A 16,689-nucleotide genomic window follows, 5' to 3' on the forward strand; every position below is an offset into this window, starting at 1 on the left:
TCCTTCCACCTCAGCCTTCCAAGTAGCTGGAACCACAGGCATGTACCACCATGCCCAGCTAATTTTTTAATTTATTGTAGAGATGAGGTCTCACCAAGTCACCCAGATGGGTCTCAAACCTGTGAGCTCAGACAGTACTCTCACCTTGACCTCCCAAAGTGAGCCACCTTGCCCGGCCTTTTTTTTTTAATTTTTATTCAGACTTATTTATTTTACTTGAGCCAGGGATCTCACTCTATTGCCCACATTGGAGTGCAGTGGCATGATCATGGCTTACTGCAGCCTCCCACCTTCTTGGCTTTTTTTTTTTTTTTTTGAGTTGGAAGCTCACTGTGACATCCAGACTGGAGTGCAGCTTCTTTTTTTTTTTGAGTTGGAAGCTGTTTCGTCCAGGCTGGAGTGCAGTGCGATCCTTCCGCCTCAGTCTTCCAAGCAGCTGGAACCACAGGCATGAGCCACCGCGTTCAGCCAGAACACAATTTTAAAAGAGCCGTAATTTGGTCCTTTAGCCTAGCAGTCTTCAACCTTTTTTTTTGGCATCAGAGACTGGTTTCATGGAAGACAATTTTCCTACAACCGAGGTGGCAGGGGGAGATGGGGGCAAATGCCCAGTCAAACTCACTGCTATCGGTATTTGCAGCCACTCCCCAGCACTAGCATTACTACCTCAGCTCATCTGGCATTAGATTATCTTCAGGAAGCCGGGCTCGGTGGCTCAGCCTGTAATCCCGCGCCTTTGGGAGGCTGAGGTGAGTGGATTGCCTGAGCCTGTGGGTTCGAGACCTGCCTGGGCAGCGAGACCTCATCTCTACAATAAATCAAAAAATCAGCTGGGCAAGGTAGTGCGTGCCTGTAGTTCCAGCTAATTGGAAAGCTGAGGTGGAAGGATCGCCAGAGCCCAGCAGGTCAAGGCTGCAGTGGCTGGGGGCGGGCACTGTACTCCAGTTTGGGGAACAGAATGAGACTCCAACTCAAAAAAAAAGATTATCTTCAGGAGCATGCAACCCAGATCCTTCACAGTAGGGTTTGATCTGACAGGAGAGGGAGCTCAGGTGGTAAAGCAAGCAATGGGGAACAGCTGTAAATACAGATGAAGCTTTACGGGCTTGACCACTGTTCACCTCTAAGTGTGTGGCCTGGTTCCTAACAGGCTATTGTACTGGCCTGGGGGTGGGGACTCCTGCTTTAACTTCATACCTGTCAACCAATCAATCACTATGTTCAAACCTGAAAAATGTACCCAAGTCAGGTATGATGGCTTACGCCTGTAATCTCAGAGTGTTGAGAGGCTGAGGCAGGAGAACTGCTTGAGGCCAGGAGACCAAGAAAAATGAACTCAAAAGGACTGTCAAAAACTAAGGATTGTGAAGGTGGAAAAGTAAGAATTTTAGATTGAAGTGTCAATCAGATATTACTTCACAGTATTTACAGCTAGATAAATACTTCAAATACACACACACACACACACAGAATCCTTACTTGCAATCTGGTGCATTTCCTCCATACACGCTCTTATGACTGATCGGTAGTTTTTACTCACTCGAACCAATCTACAAAAATAGAAATGACATATAAGATGAACCTGGAACATCCTATGGTGCCAGAAAGTAAGGAAACACTCAAAAACATAGGAATTTGCTGAAAGAGAAAAACCAAATATGAAGGAGCTCCTAATATTCCAAAGTTGACACAACTTGGAACAACAACAGAAAATATAACACAGGGGCTAAAACAAGTATTCACCAGTACATACTGACATTAATTGTTGTAGATAAGATCTACTAGAGGACTGGATTAAAAAAATGTGGTATAAGCCGGGTTTAGTGGCTTGGCTTGTAATCCCACGCCTTGGGAGGCTGAGGTGAGTGGACTGCCTGAGCCTGCGGGTTCAAGACCCGCCTGGGCAACTTGGTGAGACTTCATTTCTACAATAAATAAATAAATAAATAATTAGCCGGGTGTGGTAGCGCGCGCCTGTAGTTCCAGCTACTTGGAGGGCTGGGGCGGAAGGATCGCCAGAGCCCAGCAGATCGAGGCTGCATTGGCCGGGAGAGGCCACTGCATTCCAATGACAGAGTGAGACTCCAACACACACACAAAAAAATGTGGTACATATACACGATGGAATACTACGCAGCCATAAAAAGAACAAAATCATGAATTTTGCAGCAACCTGGATGGAACTAGAGTCTATAATACTGAGTGATCTCTCACAGAAACAAAGATCTGAGTATCACATGTTCTCACTCATATAGTGGACCTTGAACATCCAACGGAATACTATAAGAAAATGACTAGCCAGGCTTGGTGGCTCAGCCTGTAATCCTGCACCTTTGGGAGGCTGAGGTGAGTGGATTGCCTGAGCCCACGGGTTTGAGACCCACCTGGGCAGCAAGACCTCATATCTAAAATAAATTTAAAAATCAGCCAGGCGTGGTAGTGCATGCCTGTAATTCCAGCTACTCCAAAGGCTGAGGCGGAAGGATCGCCGGAGCCCAGGAGGTTGAGGCTGCACAGAGTGAGACTTCAACTCAAAAAAAAAAAAAGAAAAGAAAATGACTGACAGTGGGGGGAAAAAAAAAAAAAGAAAATGACTGATGGGGGAGGGGAGGGGAGGTGGGATTAACAGTAGTAAATATCTGTCTAGGGACGGGGAGACACCTCTTATCACCAAGGGTGCCTGAACGAAGCACATTCGTATACCTAACCCTTAACTGTACCCTACAATATGATAATAAAAAATATTGATTTAAAAAAAAAAAAGCCGGGCTCGGTGGCTCAGCCTATAATCCCGCACTTTTGGGATACTGAGGTGAGTGGATTGCCTGAGCCTGCGGGTTCGAGGCCCACCCGGGGAACTCGGCGAGACCTCATCTCTACAGTAAATCAAAAAATCAGCCAGGTGTGGTAGCACGCGCCTGTAGTTCCAGCTACTTGGAAGGCTGAGGCAAAAGGATCACCAGAACCCACCAGGTCGAGGCTATGGTGGCCGGGAGCGGCCACTGCACTCCAGTCTTGGTGACAGAGTGAGACTCCAACTTAAAAAAAAAACAAAAAGAATGTAAGCCTCTGGTCATCTCAAAGTTTCTTCTCTAAAACACTTATTACTTACAAAAGGAAAGATGGTAAGTTTACAGTAGAGAGATCCAAAAGAAACCACATAAGAAACAAGGTCAACATGACCAGTAATAAAACATTAACATCATGAAACCTGTGCATGATATGATGCACTGAGATAAACACAAAATCATTTCTGTGATATTTCTGCTAACAAATGCATAATCTGGACAGGTACAGTGGCTCACACCTGTAATCTCAACACATTGGAAGGCTAAGGTGAGAGGACTGCTTAAGTCCAGGAGTTCGAGACCAGCCTCAACAACACATCAAGACTTCATCACTACAAAAAATTAGCCAGGTGTGGTACCACAAGCCTGTAGTCCAGGCTACCAGGCTATGATTGTTTACATATGAAGGGGACCCCAAAAAACCAGAATTATCTCCTAGAGGGGAAGCCCCTTATAGTACAGGCTTCCACTATCAGGTAAGTGTTCTAGAAAGCCATTGGTATCAGTGTACCAAATAACATTGCTGTGAGAAGCTGTGATTGGCTTCAGGGATTTTTTTTTTTTTTTTTTGAGTTGGAGTCTCACTGTCGCCCAGTTGGAGTGCAGTGGCCGCTCCCGGCCACCGCAGCCTCAACCTGCTGGGCTCCGGCGATCCTTCCGCCTCAGCCTTCCGAGTAGCTGGAATTACAGGCGCGCGCTATACCACACCCGGCTAATTTTTTAATTTATTGTAGCGATGAGGTCTTGGTGCCCAGGTGGGTCTCGAACCCACGGGCTCAGGCAATCCACTCACCTCAGCCTCCAAAAGGCGCGGGATGACAGGCTGAGCCACCGAGCCCGGCTAGGGATTTTTTTCTTTGTAGATTCTCTCAGCGTGTTTGCCCATTTCATAACAGGTGATTTACAAGTGCACCTGCCCACACTGTGCTGAGCGTTCTTCAGTTTTTGATCCCAAATGGCATAACGCCCATGCCTCACCCTCCCTACTAACTTCGCTGCACCTGGAGCGACTTTTTTGGCTTCCCTAATGAAAAAAGTCCTGAAAGGGAAATGTTTTGCTGATATGGGAGAGGTGGGAAAAAAAAGGCAGACACACTAAAAGTCATCAAAATTGAAAAGTTCAAAATTGTTTTGAGCAGTGGAAAAAGTGTCTCCATAGGAGCATTGCACAAAAATAATAATTTAGGCTGGCACAGTAGCCCAACCCTGTAATCCCAGCACTTTGGGAGGCTGAGGCGAGAGGATTGTTTGAGCCTGGGGTTCCATACCAGCCTGGGCAACTTGGTGAGACCTCGTCTCTACAATATATTAAAAAATTAGCCAGGTGTGGTAGCGTGTGACTGCAGTTCCAGCTACTTGGAAGGTTGAGGCAGAAGGATCGCCAGAGCATAGTAGGTCAGCACTGGGGTGCTGCTCTCCAGCCTGGACAACAGAGTGAGATTGACTCAAAAACAAAAAAGAGAGAGAGAAAGAATGCTTTAAAGGTGACTAAAAACATATAAAGAATACACAATTTGGGGGCTGGGTGTGGTGGCCCATGCCTGTAATCCCAGCACTTTGGGAGGCCGAGGAAAGAGGATGGCCTGAGTCTAGGGATTTGAGACCAGCCTGAGTAACTTGGCGAGACTTTGTCTCTACAATAAATCAAAAAAATTAGCTGGGCGTCATGGCACACGCATAGTTCTACCTACTTGAAAGGCTGAGGTGGAAGGATCCCCTGAGTTGAGCAGATCGAAGCTGCAGTGGCCGTGAGCATGCCACGGCACTCCAGCCTGGGCAAGAGTGAGACTCCAATTAAAAAAAAAAAAAAAAAAAACCAGCCGGGCTCGGTGGCTCACCCTGTAATCCCGCACCTTTGGGAGGCTGAGGTGAGTGGATTGCCTAAGCCCACTGGTTCGAGACCCGCCTGGGCAGCAAGACCTCATCTCCACAACAAATCAAAAAATCAGCCGGGCATGGTAGCGCATGCCTGTAATTCCGGCTACTTGGAAGGCTGAGGCGGAAGGATCGCTGGAGCCCAGCAGGTCGAGGCTGCGGTGGCCGGGAGCGGCCACTGCACTCCAGTCTGGACGACAGAGTGAGACTCCAACTCAAAAAAAAAAAAAAAAAAAAAAAACCACACAATTTTTAATAAATAAATTTTGGGTTTTTTTGGATTCCACATACATACATACAGACACACACATACACAAACAGACTAGGGTACTGTCCAGAACGACTAATTTGTAGAAACCTTATCAAAAAAGTAATACACAGCCGGGCACGGAGTCTCAAGCCTATAATCCAAGCATTTTGGGACACAGACGTAAGAGAACTGCCTGAGCCCAGGGGTTCAGGACTAGCCTGGGCAACTTGGTGAGACCTCGTCTCTACAAAAAAAATCAAAAAACTAGCTGGGCGTGGTAGCACACACCTGTAGTTCCAGCTACTTGGAAGGCTGAGGCAGAAGGATGGTCTGAGACCAGCAGGTCGAGGCTGCAGTAGCTGTGAGCATGCCCCTATATTCCATCCTGGGTGACCGAGTGAGACTTCAACTCAACAAAAAAAAAAAAAAGTAATACACCAACACTGTCCATGTCCTAGTCATATAAATGGGCACTGATGAAAATCTAAACAGGATGGGTGCACTGGCTCATGTCTGTAATCCTAGTACTTTTGAAGGCAGAGGCAAAAAGACTGCCTTAACCCAGGGGGTTGAGACCAACCTTGGAAACTTGGTAAGACCTCATCTCTACAATAAATAAAAAAATTAGCCAGGTGTGGTGGCACGTGCCTATAGTTCCAGGTACTTGGAAGGCTGAGGTGGAAGGATTGCCTGAGCACAGCAGGTCGACACTGGGGTGGCCATGAGCATGCTACTGCACTCCAGCCTGGGTGACAGAGTGAGACTCCAACTCAAAAAAAAAAAAAAAAAAAATCAAAAAAAATTTAAAACAGGCTGGGTGCAGTGGCCCACGCCTATAATACCAGCACTTCGGGAGGACTATACAAGAGGACTGCCTGAGCCTAGGAGTTTGAGGCCAGCCTGGGCAACAGGGCGAGACCTTGTCTCTACAATAAATCAAAAAGGCCGAGAGTGGTGGCTCATGCATATAATCCCAGCACTTTGGGAGGCCGAGTTGAGAGGTTTCCTGAACACGTGGGTTCAAAACCACCCTGGGCAACTTGGTGAGACCTCACTTCTATAATAGATTAAAAAATTAGCCAAGTGTGGTGGCGCAAGCCTGTGGTTCCAGCTACTTGGAAAGCTGAGGCAGAAGGATTGCCTGAGCCCAGCAAGTCGAGGCTGCGGTGGCTGTAATTGTCCCACTGCACTCTAGCCCGGGCGACAGAGTGAAGACTCTAACTCAAATAAATAAATAAATAAATAGCTGGGTATGGTGGCACACACCTATAGTCCCAGCTACTTAGAAGGCTGTGGCAGAAGGATCACCTGAGCCCAGGAAGTAGCCATGATTGTACCATTGCACTCCAACCTTGGTGACAAAGTGAGACTCCAACTCAGGAAAATAAAAAGGGAGATTTTTCCTTTGATGATCTGAGGTTGGGCTCAAAAGTCTGTGGTTAACAAGTACCATCCTGACACTCAGGCAGTTAAGTCATGAAACACATTTCAAAAAATTCTAATCTATAAATATTTCAATAGTTTTCTGGTGTCTTGCCAAATAAGGTCTCAAAAGTAATTATTTAAAGAAAAAACTGTCTTTATATTAATTTCCAAATCTCCCAACACTGTGACCTCATTCAATGACCCTCAAGTAAATATTTGGCCTAAATTTTCTTTTTTGGAGATAAAGTGAGAATATGAATAAAGTTTATCAAGTCAGCCGCCCAATCAATAGTTTCTGCATTTTCTAAGACTACCCACCCCTGGTGATGTACACTGCCCAATACTGAGGCCATAAACTAGAACCAGGAGTCCCGTATTTCACCAGGTGATCCATACAAGTGTCAAGCAAGGGATGAGACTATATTTCATGTAACCTTTCATAGTGCAGTCGGGGGCCTCAGCACCCTTCAGAAGGTGACTTACTGAGCTTTCCTGGATTTTCCAGTCAATTCTTCTTCAATTCTCTGAAGTCCCACAAAGATTCCATGGGATTCATTGAAGAGTTTTCTCAATATTTGAGAGTAAACATCTTCATCCTTCCGGATAAAATGGATAAAGGGACAGCTCGGCACCTTTTCTGATTTTGCTAAAACAGAAAAGGAAAAATATTTTAACATCTACCATCATCACCCTCCAAAAAATTATCTACTCTAAAATTTTAATTGAGTGCCAGGCTCAGTGGCTCAGCCTGTAATCCCGCGCCTTCGGGAGGCTGAGGTGAGTGGATTGCCTGAGCCTGCGGGTTCGAGACCCGCCTGGGCAGCGAGACCTCATCTCTACAATAAATCAAAAAATCAGCTGGGCGTGGTAGCACATGCCTGTAATTCCGGCTACTCGGAAGGTTGAGGCGGAAGGATCGCCAGAGCCCAGCAGGCAAGGCTGCGGTGGCCGGGAGTGGCCACTGCACTCCAGTTTGGGCTACCGAGTGAGACTTCAACTCAAAAACAAAAAAAAACAAACAAAAAATTAGCCAGGTATGGTGGCATGTGCTTATACTTCGGAAGGATCACCTGAGCCCAGCAGATGGAGGCTGCGATGCAGTGGCCATGAGTGCCACTGAACTTGAGCCTGGGCAAGAGTGAGAATCCTACTCAAAATAAATAAATAAATAAATAAATAAATAAATAAAAATGAGCTGGGCATGGCAGCACACATCTGTAGTGCCAGCTATTTGGGAGGTTGAAGTGGAAGGACTGCTTGAGCCCAGGCTGAAGTGGAAGGATTGCTTGAGTCAAGGCTGCAGTGAGCTGTAATGATGCTACCAAACTCCAGCCTAGGTGACAAAGTGAGACCCTGAATCAAAAAAATAAACAACAAAAGAATATAGAGCTGAAGTTTTATATAATGTCTAAGTTAAGTCAATATTACTTTATATTAATTCCTAGTGGCATTACCCCAAAACAAAAAATAAAAAACTGACTAATGTCTGAGCATTATGGCTCATGCCTCAAATCTCAGCACCTTGGAAGACTAAGACAGGAGGATTACTTGAGCCAAGGAGTTCGAGGAATCAGTATGGGCAACGTAACAAGATCCGGTCTCTCAAATAAAAAAGAAAGAAAAAGAAAAAAAAAACTGGCCACGTGCAGTGGCTCAATCCTGTAATCCCAGCACTTTGGGAGGCTGAGGTAAGGGGACTGCCTGAACCCACGGGTTCAAGACCAGCCTGGGCAACTTGGCAAGCCCTCATCTCTACAATCAAAAAAATTAGCTGGGCATGGTAGCACGTGCCTATAGATCCACCTACTTGGAAGGCTGAGGCGGAAGTATGGCCTGAGCCCAATAGGTTGATGCTGGGGTGACTGTGAGCGTGCCACTGCACTCCAGCCTGGGCAACGGAGTGAGACTCCAACACACACACAAAAAAATTAAAGTATTTTCCAAAAGCAAGGAAATACGCCGGGCATGGTGATGCAGGTCTGTAGTTCTAGCTAGTTGGAAGGCTGAGGCAGAAGGATCACTTGAGCATAGCAGGTGAACGTTGTAGTGGCCGTGAGTGTACCACTACACTCCAGGCTGGGCAACAGAGTGAGACTCTAAGTCAAAAAAAAAAAAATAAAAGTAGCCGGGCTCGGTGGCTCGGCCTGTAATCCTGCGCTTTGGAAGGCTGAGGTGAGTGGATTGCCTGAGCCCGCGGATTCGAGACCCACCTGGGCAACTTGGCGAGACCTCATCTCTACAATAAATCAAAAATCAGCCAGGCGTGGTAGCACGTGCATGTAATTCCGGCTACTTGGAAGGCTGAGGCAGAAGGATCGCCAGAGCCCAGCAGGTCGAGGTTGCGGTGGCCGGGAGCGGCCACTGCACTCCAGTCTGGGCGACGGAGTGAAACTCCAACTCAAATAATAATAATAACAACAACAATAATAATTTCTTTGCCAAGCATGCTAGTACACAGCTGTAATCCCAGCACTTTCAGAGAGCTAGGCAAGAATTGCCTGAGCCCAAGGTTTGAGACCAGTCTAGGCAACTTGGTGAGACCTCATCTCTACAATAAATCAAAAAATTAGCCGGTGTGGTAGCGTGCACCTGTAGTTCCATCTACTTGAAAGGCTGAGGTGGAAGGATAGCCGGAGCCCAGGAGATCGAGGCTATGGTGGCCGGGAGCAACCACTATACTCTAGTCAGGGTGACAGAGTGAGACTCCAACTCAAAAAAATAACAAAACAAAACAAAATTTCTCAAATAGGTTGTGATGATGTTCAACAGTCTCTTTTGAATATGATTTCAAAAATATAAACAAAAAAAGAAAACCTTGCCGGTAACAGTGACCCATGCCTGTAATCCCATTGGGAGTCTGAGGCTGGAGGATTGCCTGAGTCTAAGAATTAGAGACCAGCCTAGACAACATAGGGAAACTTCGTCTCTATAAAAAAAAAATTAAAAATTACCCAGGCATTCTGGTATGTGTCTATAGTCCCCACTACTCAGGAGGTTGAGGCAGGAGGATTACCTCAGCCCGGGGGGTCTTGTTATTAATTTTTTTGAGTTGGAGTCTCTCTCTGTCACTTAGGCTAGAGTGCAGTGACACAATCATAGCTCACTGCAGCCTCAACTTCCTGGGCTCAGGTGATCCTCCCAGATATCTGGGACTACAGGCACAGGTCACATACCCAGTTATATTTTTTTTTAGTTTTGTAGAGTTGAGGTATCCCCAAGTTGCCCAGGCTGGCCTTAAACCCCTGGACTCAAGGCAAGTCCCTACTTCAATCTGCCAAAGTGCTAGGACTACAGACATGAGCTACCACACCTAGTCAAAAAAACTACTCTTTAATACCAGGAAGACTATTGGTTTTTTTATTTACTTTTTTTTTTTTTTTTTTTTAATTGGAGTCTCACTCTGTCACCCAGGCTGGAGGGCAGTAGCATACTCCTGGCCACCACAGCTTTAACCTACTGGGTTCAGGCAACCCTTTTGCCTCAGTCTTCCAAGTAGCTGGAACTACAAGCACATGCCACCATGACCGGCTCATTTTTTGATTTACTGTAGAGATGAGTTCTTGCCAAATTGCCCAGGCTGGCCTCAAACCCGTGGGCTCAGGCAATCCTTTCACCTCAGCCTCTCAAAGTGCTGGGATTATAGGCATACACCATTGTACCCAGCCTGGAAGACTATTGTTAATGTTTTGCCTGGATGCAACATCCTCATGGTCTCATAAACCCGTGAAAATCTAACACAACTAAGGTTTCATTTAAAAAAAAAAAAAAATAGCCGGGCTCGGTGGCTCAGCCTGTAATCCCAGCGCTTTGGGAGGCTGAGGTGAGTGGAATGCCTGAGCTTGCAGGTTCAAGACCCGCCCTGGCAAACTGGCGAGACCTCACCTCTACAATAAATTAAAAATGAGCCGGGCATGGTAGCGCGCGCCTGTAGTTCTGGCTACTTGGAAGGCTGAGGCGGAAGGCGCCGGAGTCCAGCAGGTCGAGGCTGTGGTGGCCGGGAGCCGCCACTGCACTCCAGTCTGGGCGACAGAGTGAGACTCCAACTCAAAAAAATTTAAAAAATAGCATAGGCGAGGCACGGTGGCTCAAGTCTGTAATCCCAGCACTTTGGGAAGCTAAGACAAGAGGTTAGCGTGAATCCAGGGGTTTGAGACCAGCCTGGATAATTTGGTGAGACCTTGTCTCTACAATAATAATAATAATAAAAAGTAGCCAGGCAGGGTGGCACGTGCCTATAGTTCCAGCTATTTGGAAGTCTGAGGCAGAAGGATCACCTTAGCACAACACATCAAGGCTGCGATGGCCATGAACATGCCACTGCACTCTAGCCTGAGAGACAGAATGCAACTCCAACTCAAAAAACAAAAAGAAAAGAAAACAGTACAAAAAATTTCAATCATTTCATGCCCCAGCTAGTCAAATCTGAGATAATAAAAACAGGCAGAGCATGGTGGCTCATGCCTATAATCTCAGCAATTTGGGAGGTAGATGCAAGAGGACTGCCTAAACAACTTGACGAGACCTCATCTCTACAGTAAATCAAAAATTAGCTGGGAGTGGTGGTGCACACCTATAGTTCCAGCTACTTGAAAGGGTTATGCAGAAGAATCACCTAGGTCCAACAGGTCAAGGCTCCGGTAGCCATGAACAAACTCCAACTCAAAAACAAAAAAAAGGAAAAAATAATCAAATATGCCAAGATGAATAATCTGGAAGGGCAAAAAAAAACTACCTTTTTTGTTGAAGGAGGTTTCACACACCAGCATCTCACTCGGACCCCAGTCAAAACACATTTGCTTCTTCTTGGAATTCACGCCTGGAATCAACTAGTAAAAAATAAGGCACAGAAACTGTTATTCCTACTAAAGGCTCTGCTTTACAAGTCTTTCAACTAACCCACAAATACAGTAAGTCCCTATGGTCTTAGGTTCTTGGAAACTTTGACTTTAAGAGAACGACTTTAGAAAAAACACTTCAAGTGAAACCACATAGAACAGGTACCTGGACATGGTTTCTGTCAAAATCTTTTGTTAAAACATATATGGGGGCCGTGGTTCACGTCTGTAGTTCCAACACTTTGGGAGGTGGAGGCAAGAGGATTGCCTGATCCCAGGGATTTCTCACCAGCCTGGGCAACTTGGTGAAACCTCATCTCTATAACAAATCAAGAAAACAGCCGGGCTCGGTGGCTCAGCCTGTAATCCCGCCCCTTTGGGAGGCTGAGGTGAGTGGATTGCCTGAGCCCGTGGGTTCGAGACCCGCCTGGGCAACTTGGTGAGACCTCATCTCTACAATAAATAAAAAAATTAGCCAGGTGTGATAGCGTGCGCCTGTAGTTCCAGCTCCTTGGAAGGCTGAGGCGGAAGGATTGCCGGAGCCCAGCAGGTCGAGGCTGCGGTGGCCGGGAGTGGCCATTGCACTCCAGCCTGGGTGACAGAGTGAGACTCCAACTCAAAAAAATAAAATAAAATAAAAATAAAAAATAATAAATCAAGTAAACTTAAGCCAGGCACAGTGGCTCATGCCTGTAATCCCAGCACATTGGGAAGTCGAGGCAAGAGGACTGCCTGAGCCCATGGGCTCAAGACCAGCCTGGGCAACATGGCGAGACTTCGTCTCTACATGAATCAAAAACAAAATTAGCCCAGAGTGGTGGTACACGCCTGTAGTTCCAGCTACTTGGAAGGCTGAGGTGGAAATATGGCCTGAGCCCAGCAGGTCAAGGTTGCAGTGGCCATGAATGTGCCACTTGACTCCAGCCAGGGTGACAGAGTGAAACTCTGACTTTAAAAAAAAAAAAAAAAAAAACAAGCCAGGCTCGGTAGCTCAGCCTGTAATCCCACGCTTTGGGAGGCTGAGGTGAGTGGAATGCCTGAGCTCGCGGGTTCAAGACCCGCCTGGGCAACTTGGCGAGACCTCACCTCTACAATAAATCAAAAATTAAAGCCGGGCTTGGTAGCATGCGCCTGTAGTTCCAGCTACTTGGAAGGCTGAGGTGAAAGGATCGCCGAAGCCCAGCAGGTCGAGGCTGTGGTGGCTGGGAGTGGCCACTGCACTCCAATCTGGGTGACAGAGTGAGACTCCAACTCAAAAAACAAACAAACAAAAAAAAATACATAGGAAAAATTGGTTCCTTATGCATTGCTTCACTTCAAGTCCCAGTTTCTAACAACCTAGCCAGAACCTCAAGTGAAGACTTAATGTCCTAAATAATCCTACAAGTTAGCAGTCACCAAACTCATTAAGTTATTAAGTACTGTCCTCTGTGCACAGCTGTGTGTGGCTAAGATAAGCCTAGCCTGATGAACTACTAACAATCCCTGAATAAACAAATGAGCTGTGCTGGGCTCCTCAACCCAGCCCACCATCTCTCATTACCTGCCATCTACACCCTAATCAATTCTTATATTGCAATTCAGTGATCTGTAGTTCAGAAAAAGAGAAATTTTTTAAAAAGTAGGCCAGACTCGGTGGCTCAGCCTGTAATCCCAGCACTTTGGGAGGCCAAGGCAAGTGGATTGCCTGAGCTCGCGGGTTCAATACCCACCCAGGCAACTTGGCAAAACATCGTCTCTACAATAAATTTTAAAAATTAGCCAGCAGCGGCAGCGTGCGCCTGTAGTTCCAGCTACTTGGAAGGCTGAGGCGGGAGGATATCCTGAGCCCAGCAGGTCAAGTCTACCGTGGCCGGGAACGTGCCACTGCACTCCAGTCTGGGCGACAAGAGTGAGACTCCAACTCAATAAGTAAATAAATAAAAAATAAAAACAAGCTGGGCACAGTGACTCATGTCTGTAATGCCAGCACTTTGGGAGGCTGAGGCGAGAGGATCACTTGAGCCAGGAGTTCGACACCAGCCTAAGCAATATAGCAAGACCTCATCTCTACAAAAAATATTAATAATAATAAACTAAATTAGAACAATCTGTAATCTCAGCTACTTGAGAGGCTGAGGCAGAAGGATCACCTGAGTTCAGGACATCAAGGCCATGGTAAGCCATAGGCTGGACGCTGCACCCGAGCACGGGCAACAGAGTGAGACCTCAACTCAAAAAAACAAGTAACTATTAAAAAAAAAAATTGCCTGAGCCCACAAGTTCGAGACCCGCCTGGCCAACTTGGCGAGACCTCATCTCTATAATAAATCAAAAAATTAGCCGGGCGTGGTAGTGCACGCCTATAGTTCCAGCAACTTGGAAGGCTGAGGCGGAAGGATCGCCAGAGCCCAGCAAGTCGAGGCTGCAATGGCCGGGAGCGGCCACTGCACTCCAGTCTGGGTGACAGAGTGAGACTCCATCTCAAAAAAAAAAAAAAAAAAAGGCCAGGCACAGTGGCTCATGCCTATAATCCTAGTACTTTGGAAGGCCGAGGTGAGAGGACTGCCTGAGCTCATCGGTTCGAGATCAGCCAGGGCAACTTGGTGAGACCTCATCTCTACGTTAGAATCAAAAAATTAGCTGGGTGTGGTGGTGCATGCCTGTAGTTCCAGCTACTTGGAAGGCTGAGGCAGAAGGATTGCCTGAACCCAGCAGGTCGAGGCTGAGATGGCCGTGAGTATGCTACTGCACTCCAGCCTGGGCAACAGAGTGAGACTCCAACTCAAAAAAAAAAAGAATTAAACTATTGCTGAAAAAAGAACAAAATACAGAGCTCTGTGGGGCATGGTGGCTCATGAATGTAATCCCAGCACATTGAGAGGTGGAGGGGAGAGGAATGCCTGAGTGTAGGGGTTTGAGACCAGCCTTGAAAACTTAGCAAAACCTTATCTCTACACTAAATCAAAAAATTAGCCAGGCATGGTGGCACATGCCTGTGGTTCCAGTTACTTGGAAGTTCGAGGTGGAAGGATCACCTGAGACCAGCAGGTTGAGACTGCAGTGTCCAATAGCATGCCACTGTACTCTAACCTGGGGGACAATGAGATTCCTACTCAAAAAAAAAGAAAAAAAGTTGATGATGGGCCAAAAGGTCCTTAAGCGTCTGGCCCCTCTTCACGCTTAGAGAGGTGGATCCACACCTTTTTTCTCTGATCTACTTTCTAAATAAACTATTTTTCCTAATTTAAAAAAAAAAAGAGTTGATGAGATGGCTTGAATCTTGAATTAGATAGGTAAGAATGGTAGGTGGTTAGATTCAGGCTTATTTCAAAGTAGAACAGGATTTTCTGAGATACTGGACATAGGTGAAGAAAACCAAACAATCGAGGAAGGCTTTGTCCAGTGGGGATTAGAATGGGCATTAACAATGTCTTTTTGGCTCTTGATGTTATAGATATAGCTCTATTGGGTAAGTAACCTAAACAGGTATAGTTTAGGCAGTTGGATGTGTGAAGTTGAAGTTCAAAGGAATTAGCCTGAGTTGGAAAGAAAAATTGAGTCACCATCCCAGAGGTGGCATAGAAGTCATAGGATAGGACTGCTGCATCGTGTGTGTGTGTGTGTGTGTGTGTGTGTGTGTGTGTGTGTGTATCCAGGAGTCTCAATCTGTTGTCCAGGCTGGAGTACAATGGCATGCTCACCGCCACTGCAGCCTCCACCTGCTGGGCTCAGGTGATCCTTCTGCCTCAACCTTCCAAGTAGCTGGAACTACAGGCACACGCCACAACACTCAGCTAATTTTTTGATTTATTGTAGAGACGAAGTCTCATCAAGTGCCCATGCTGGTCTTGAACCCATGGGGTCAGGCAGTCTTCTCATTTCTCCCTCCAAAAGTGCTGGGATTATAGGTGTGACCACTGTGCCCGGCTAACATATATATGTTAAACTACATGTAACCAGAATGCATAAAGAACCTTACAATTCAATAGTAAAATCTGATAACAAAATTGGCAAAAGTCAGGTGCGGTGGCGCACGCCTATAATCCCAGCACTTTGGGAGGCCGAGGTGAGAAGATTACCTGACCCCACAGTTCGAGACCAGTCTGGACAACTTGGCAAGACCTCATCTCTACAATAAATCAAAAAAATAGCTGGGTATGGTGATACATGCCTGTAATTACAGCTTCTTGGAAGGCTGAAGCAGAAGGATCGCTTGAGCCCAGCAGGTCAAGGCTGCGGTGGCCATGAGCGTGCCATTGTACTCTAGCCTGGGCAACAGAATGAGAATCCAACTCAAAAAAAAAAAAAATTGGCAAAAGATTTTAACAAGCTGGGCTCGGTAGCTCAGCCTGTAATCCCGCGCCTTTGGGAGGCTGAGGTGAGCGGACTGCATGAGCCCGCAGGTTCGAGACCTGCCTGGGCAGCGAGGCCTCATCTCTACAATAAAATAAAAAATCAGCCAGGCATGGTAGCGCACGCCTGTAATTCCAGCTACTTTGAAGGCTGAGGTGAAAGGATCGCCAGAGCCCAGTGGGTCAAGGCTGGGGTGGCTGGGAGGGCAAATGCACTCCAGTCTGGGTGAAGGAATGAGACGCCAAGTCAAAAAAAAAAAAAAAAAGTCGAGGCCAGGTTCAGTGGCTCGGCCTGTAATCCCAGAACTTTGGGAAGTCGAGGAGAATGGATTGCCTGAGCCCACAGGTTCGAGACCAGCCCAGGCAACTTGGCAAGACCTCATCTCTACAATAAATCAAAAAAATTAGCCAGGCATGGTAGCACATCTCTGTAGTTCCACCTACTTGGAAGATTGCTGGAGCCAAGTATCGACTGGGGTGGCCATGAGCATGCCACTGCACTCCAGTCTGGGCAACAGAGTGAGATTCTATCTCAAAAAAAAAAAAATGATCACCCAGCTGGGCTTGGTGGCTCAGCCTGTAATCCCACGCTTTGGGAGGCTGAGGTGAGTGGATTGCCTGAGCCCGCAGGTTCGAGACCTGCCCGGGCAACTTAGTGAGACCTCATCTCTACAATAAATAAAAAAAAAAAATTAGCCGGGCTCGGTGGCTCAGCCTGTAATCCTGCACCTTTGGGAGGCTGAGGTGAGTGTATTGCCTGAGCCTGCGGGTTCGAGACCTGCCTGGGCAGTGAGACCTCATCTCTACAATAAATCAAAAAATCAGCTGGGCGTAGTAGCGCTTGCCTGTAATTCTGGCTACTCGGAAGGCTGAGGCGGAAGGATCGCCGGAGCCCAGCAGGT

At 46.7% G+C, this 16,689-nt stretch overlaps 1 protein-coding gene across 3 annotated transcripts in view; it reads right to left on the minus strand.

Annotated features, from left to right (window-relative positions):
- Window positions 1-16,689, minus strand: part of NUP85 (nucleoporin 85) — a 47,027-nt gene that overhangs the window by 26,602 nt on the left and 3,736 nt on the right. For 2 of the 3 annotated variants that reach the window (XM_008073325.2, XM_021706626.1), the window contains exons 2-4: window positions 11,351-11,444; window positions 7,102-7,264; window positions 1,480-1,550 (exon numbers count right to left, since the gene is read on the minus strand). In XM_008073325.2, the coding sequence (XP_008071516.1) occupies window positions 1,480-1,550; window positions 7,102-7,264; window positions 11,351-11,444 (328 nt within the window). The remainder of the gene's footprint in view (window positions 1-1,479; window positions 1,551-7,101; window positions 7,265-11,350; window positions 11,445-16,689) is intronic. The other variant, XM_008073326.2, reaches the window with a different exon arrangement.

Source organism: Carlito syrichta, unplaced genomic scaffold (genome assembly GCF_000164805.1).
Source record: "Carlito syrichta isolate Samal-C Ts95f unplaced genomic scaffold, Tarsius_syrichta-2.0.1 Scaffold315826, whole genome shotgun sequence".
In the NCBI taxonomy this organism is placed as follows: Eukaryota; Metazoa; Chordata; class Mammalia; order Primates; family Tarsiidae; genus Carlito; species Carlito syrichta.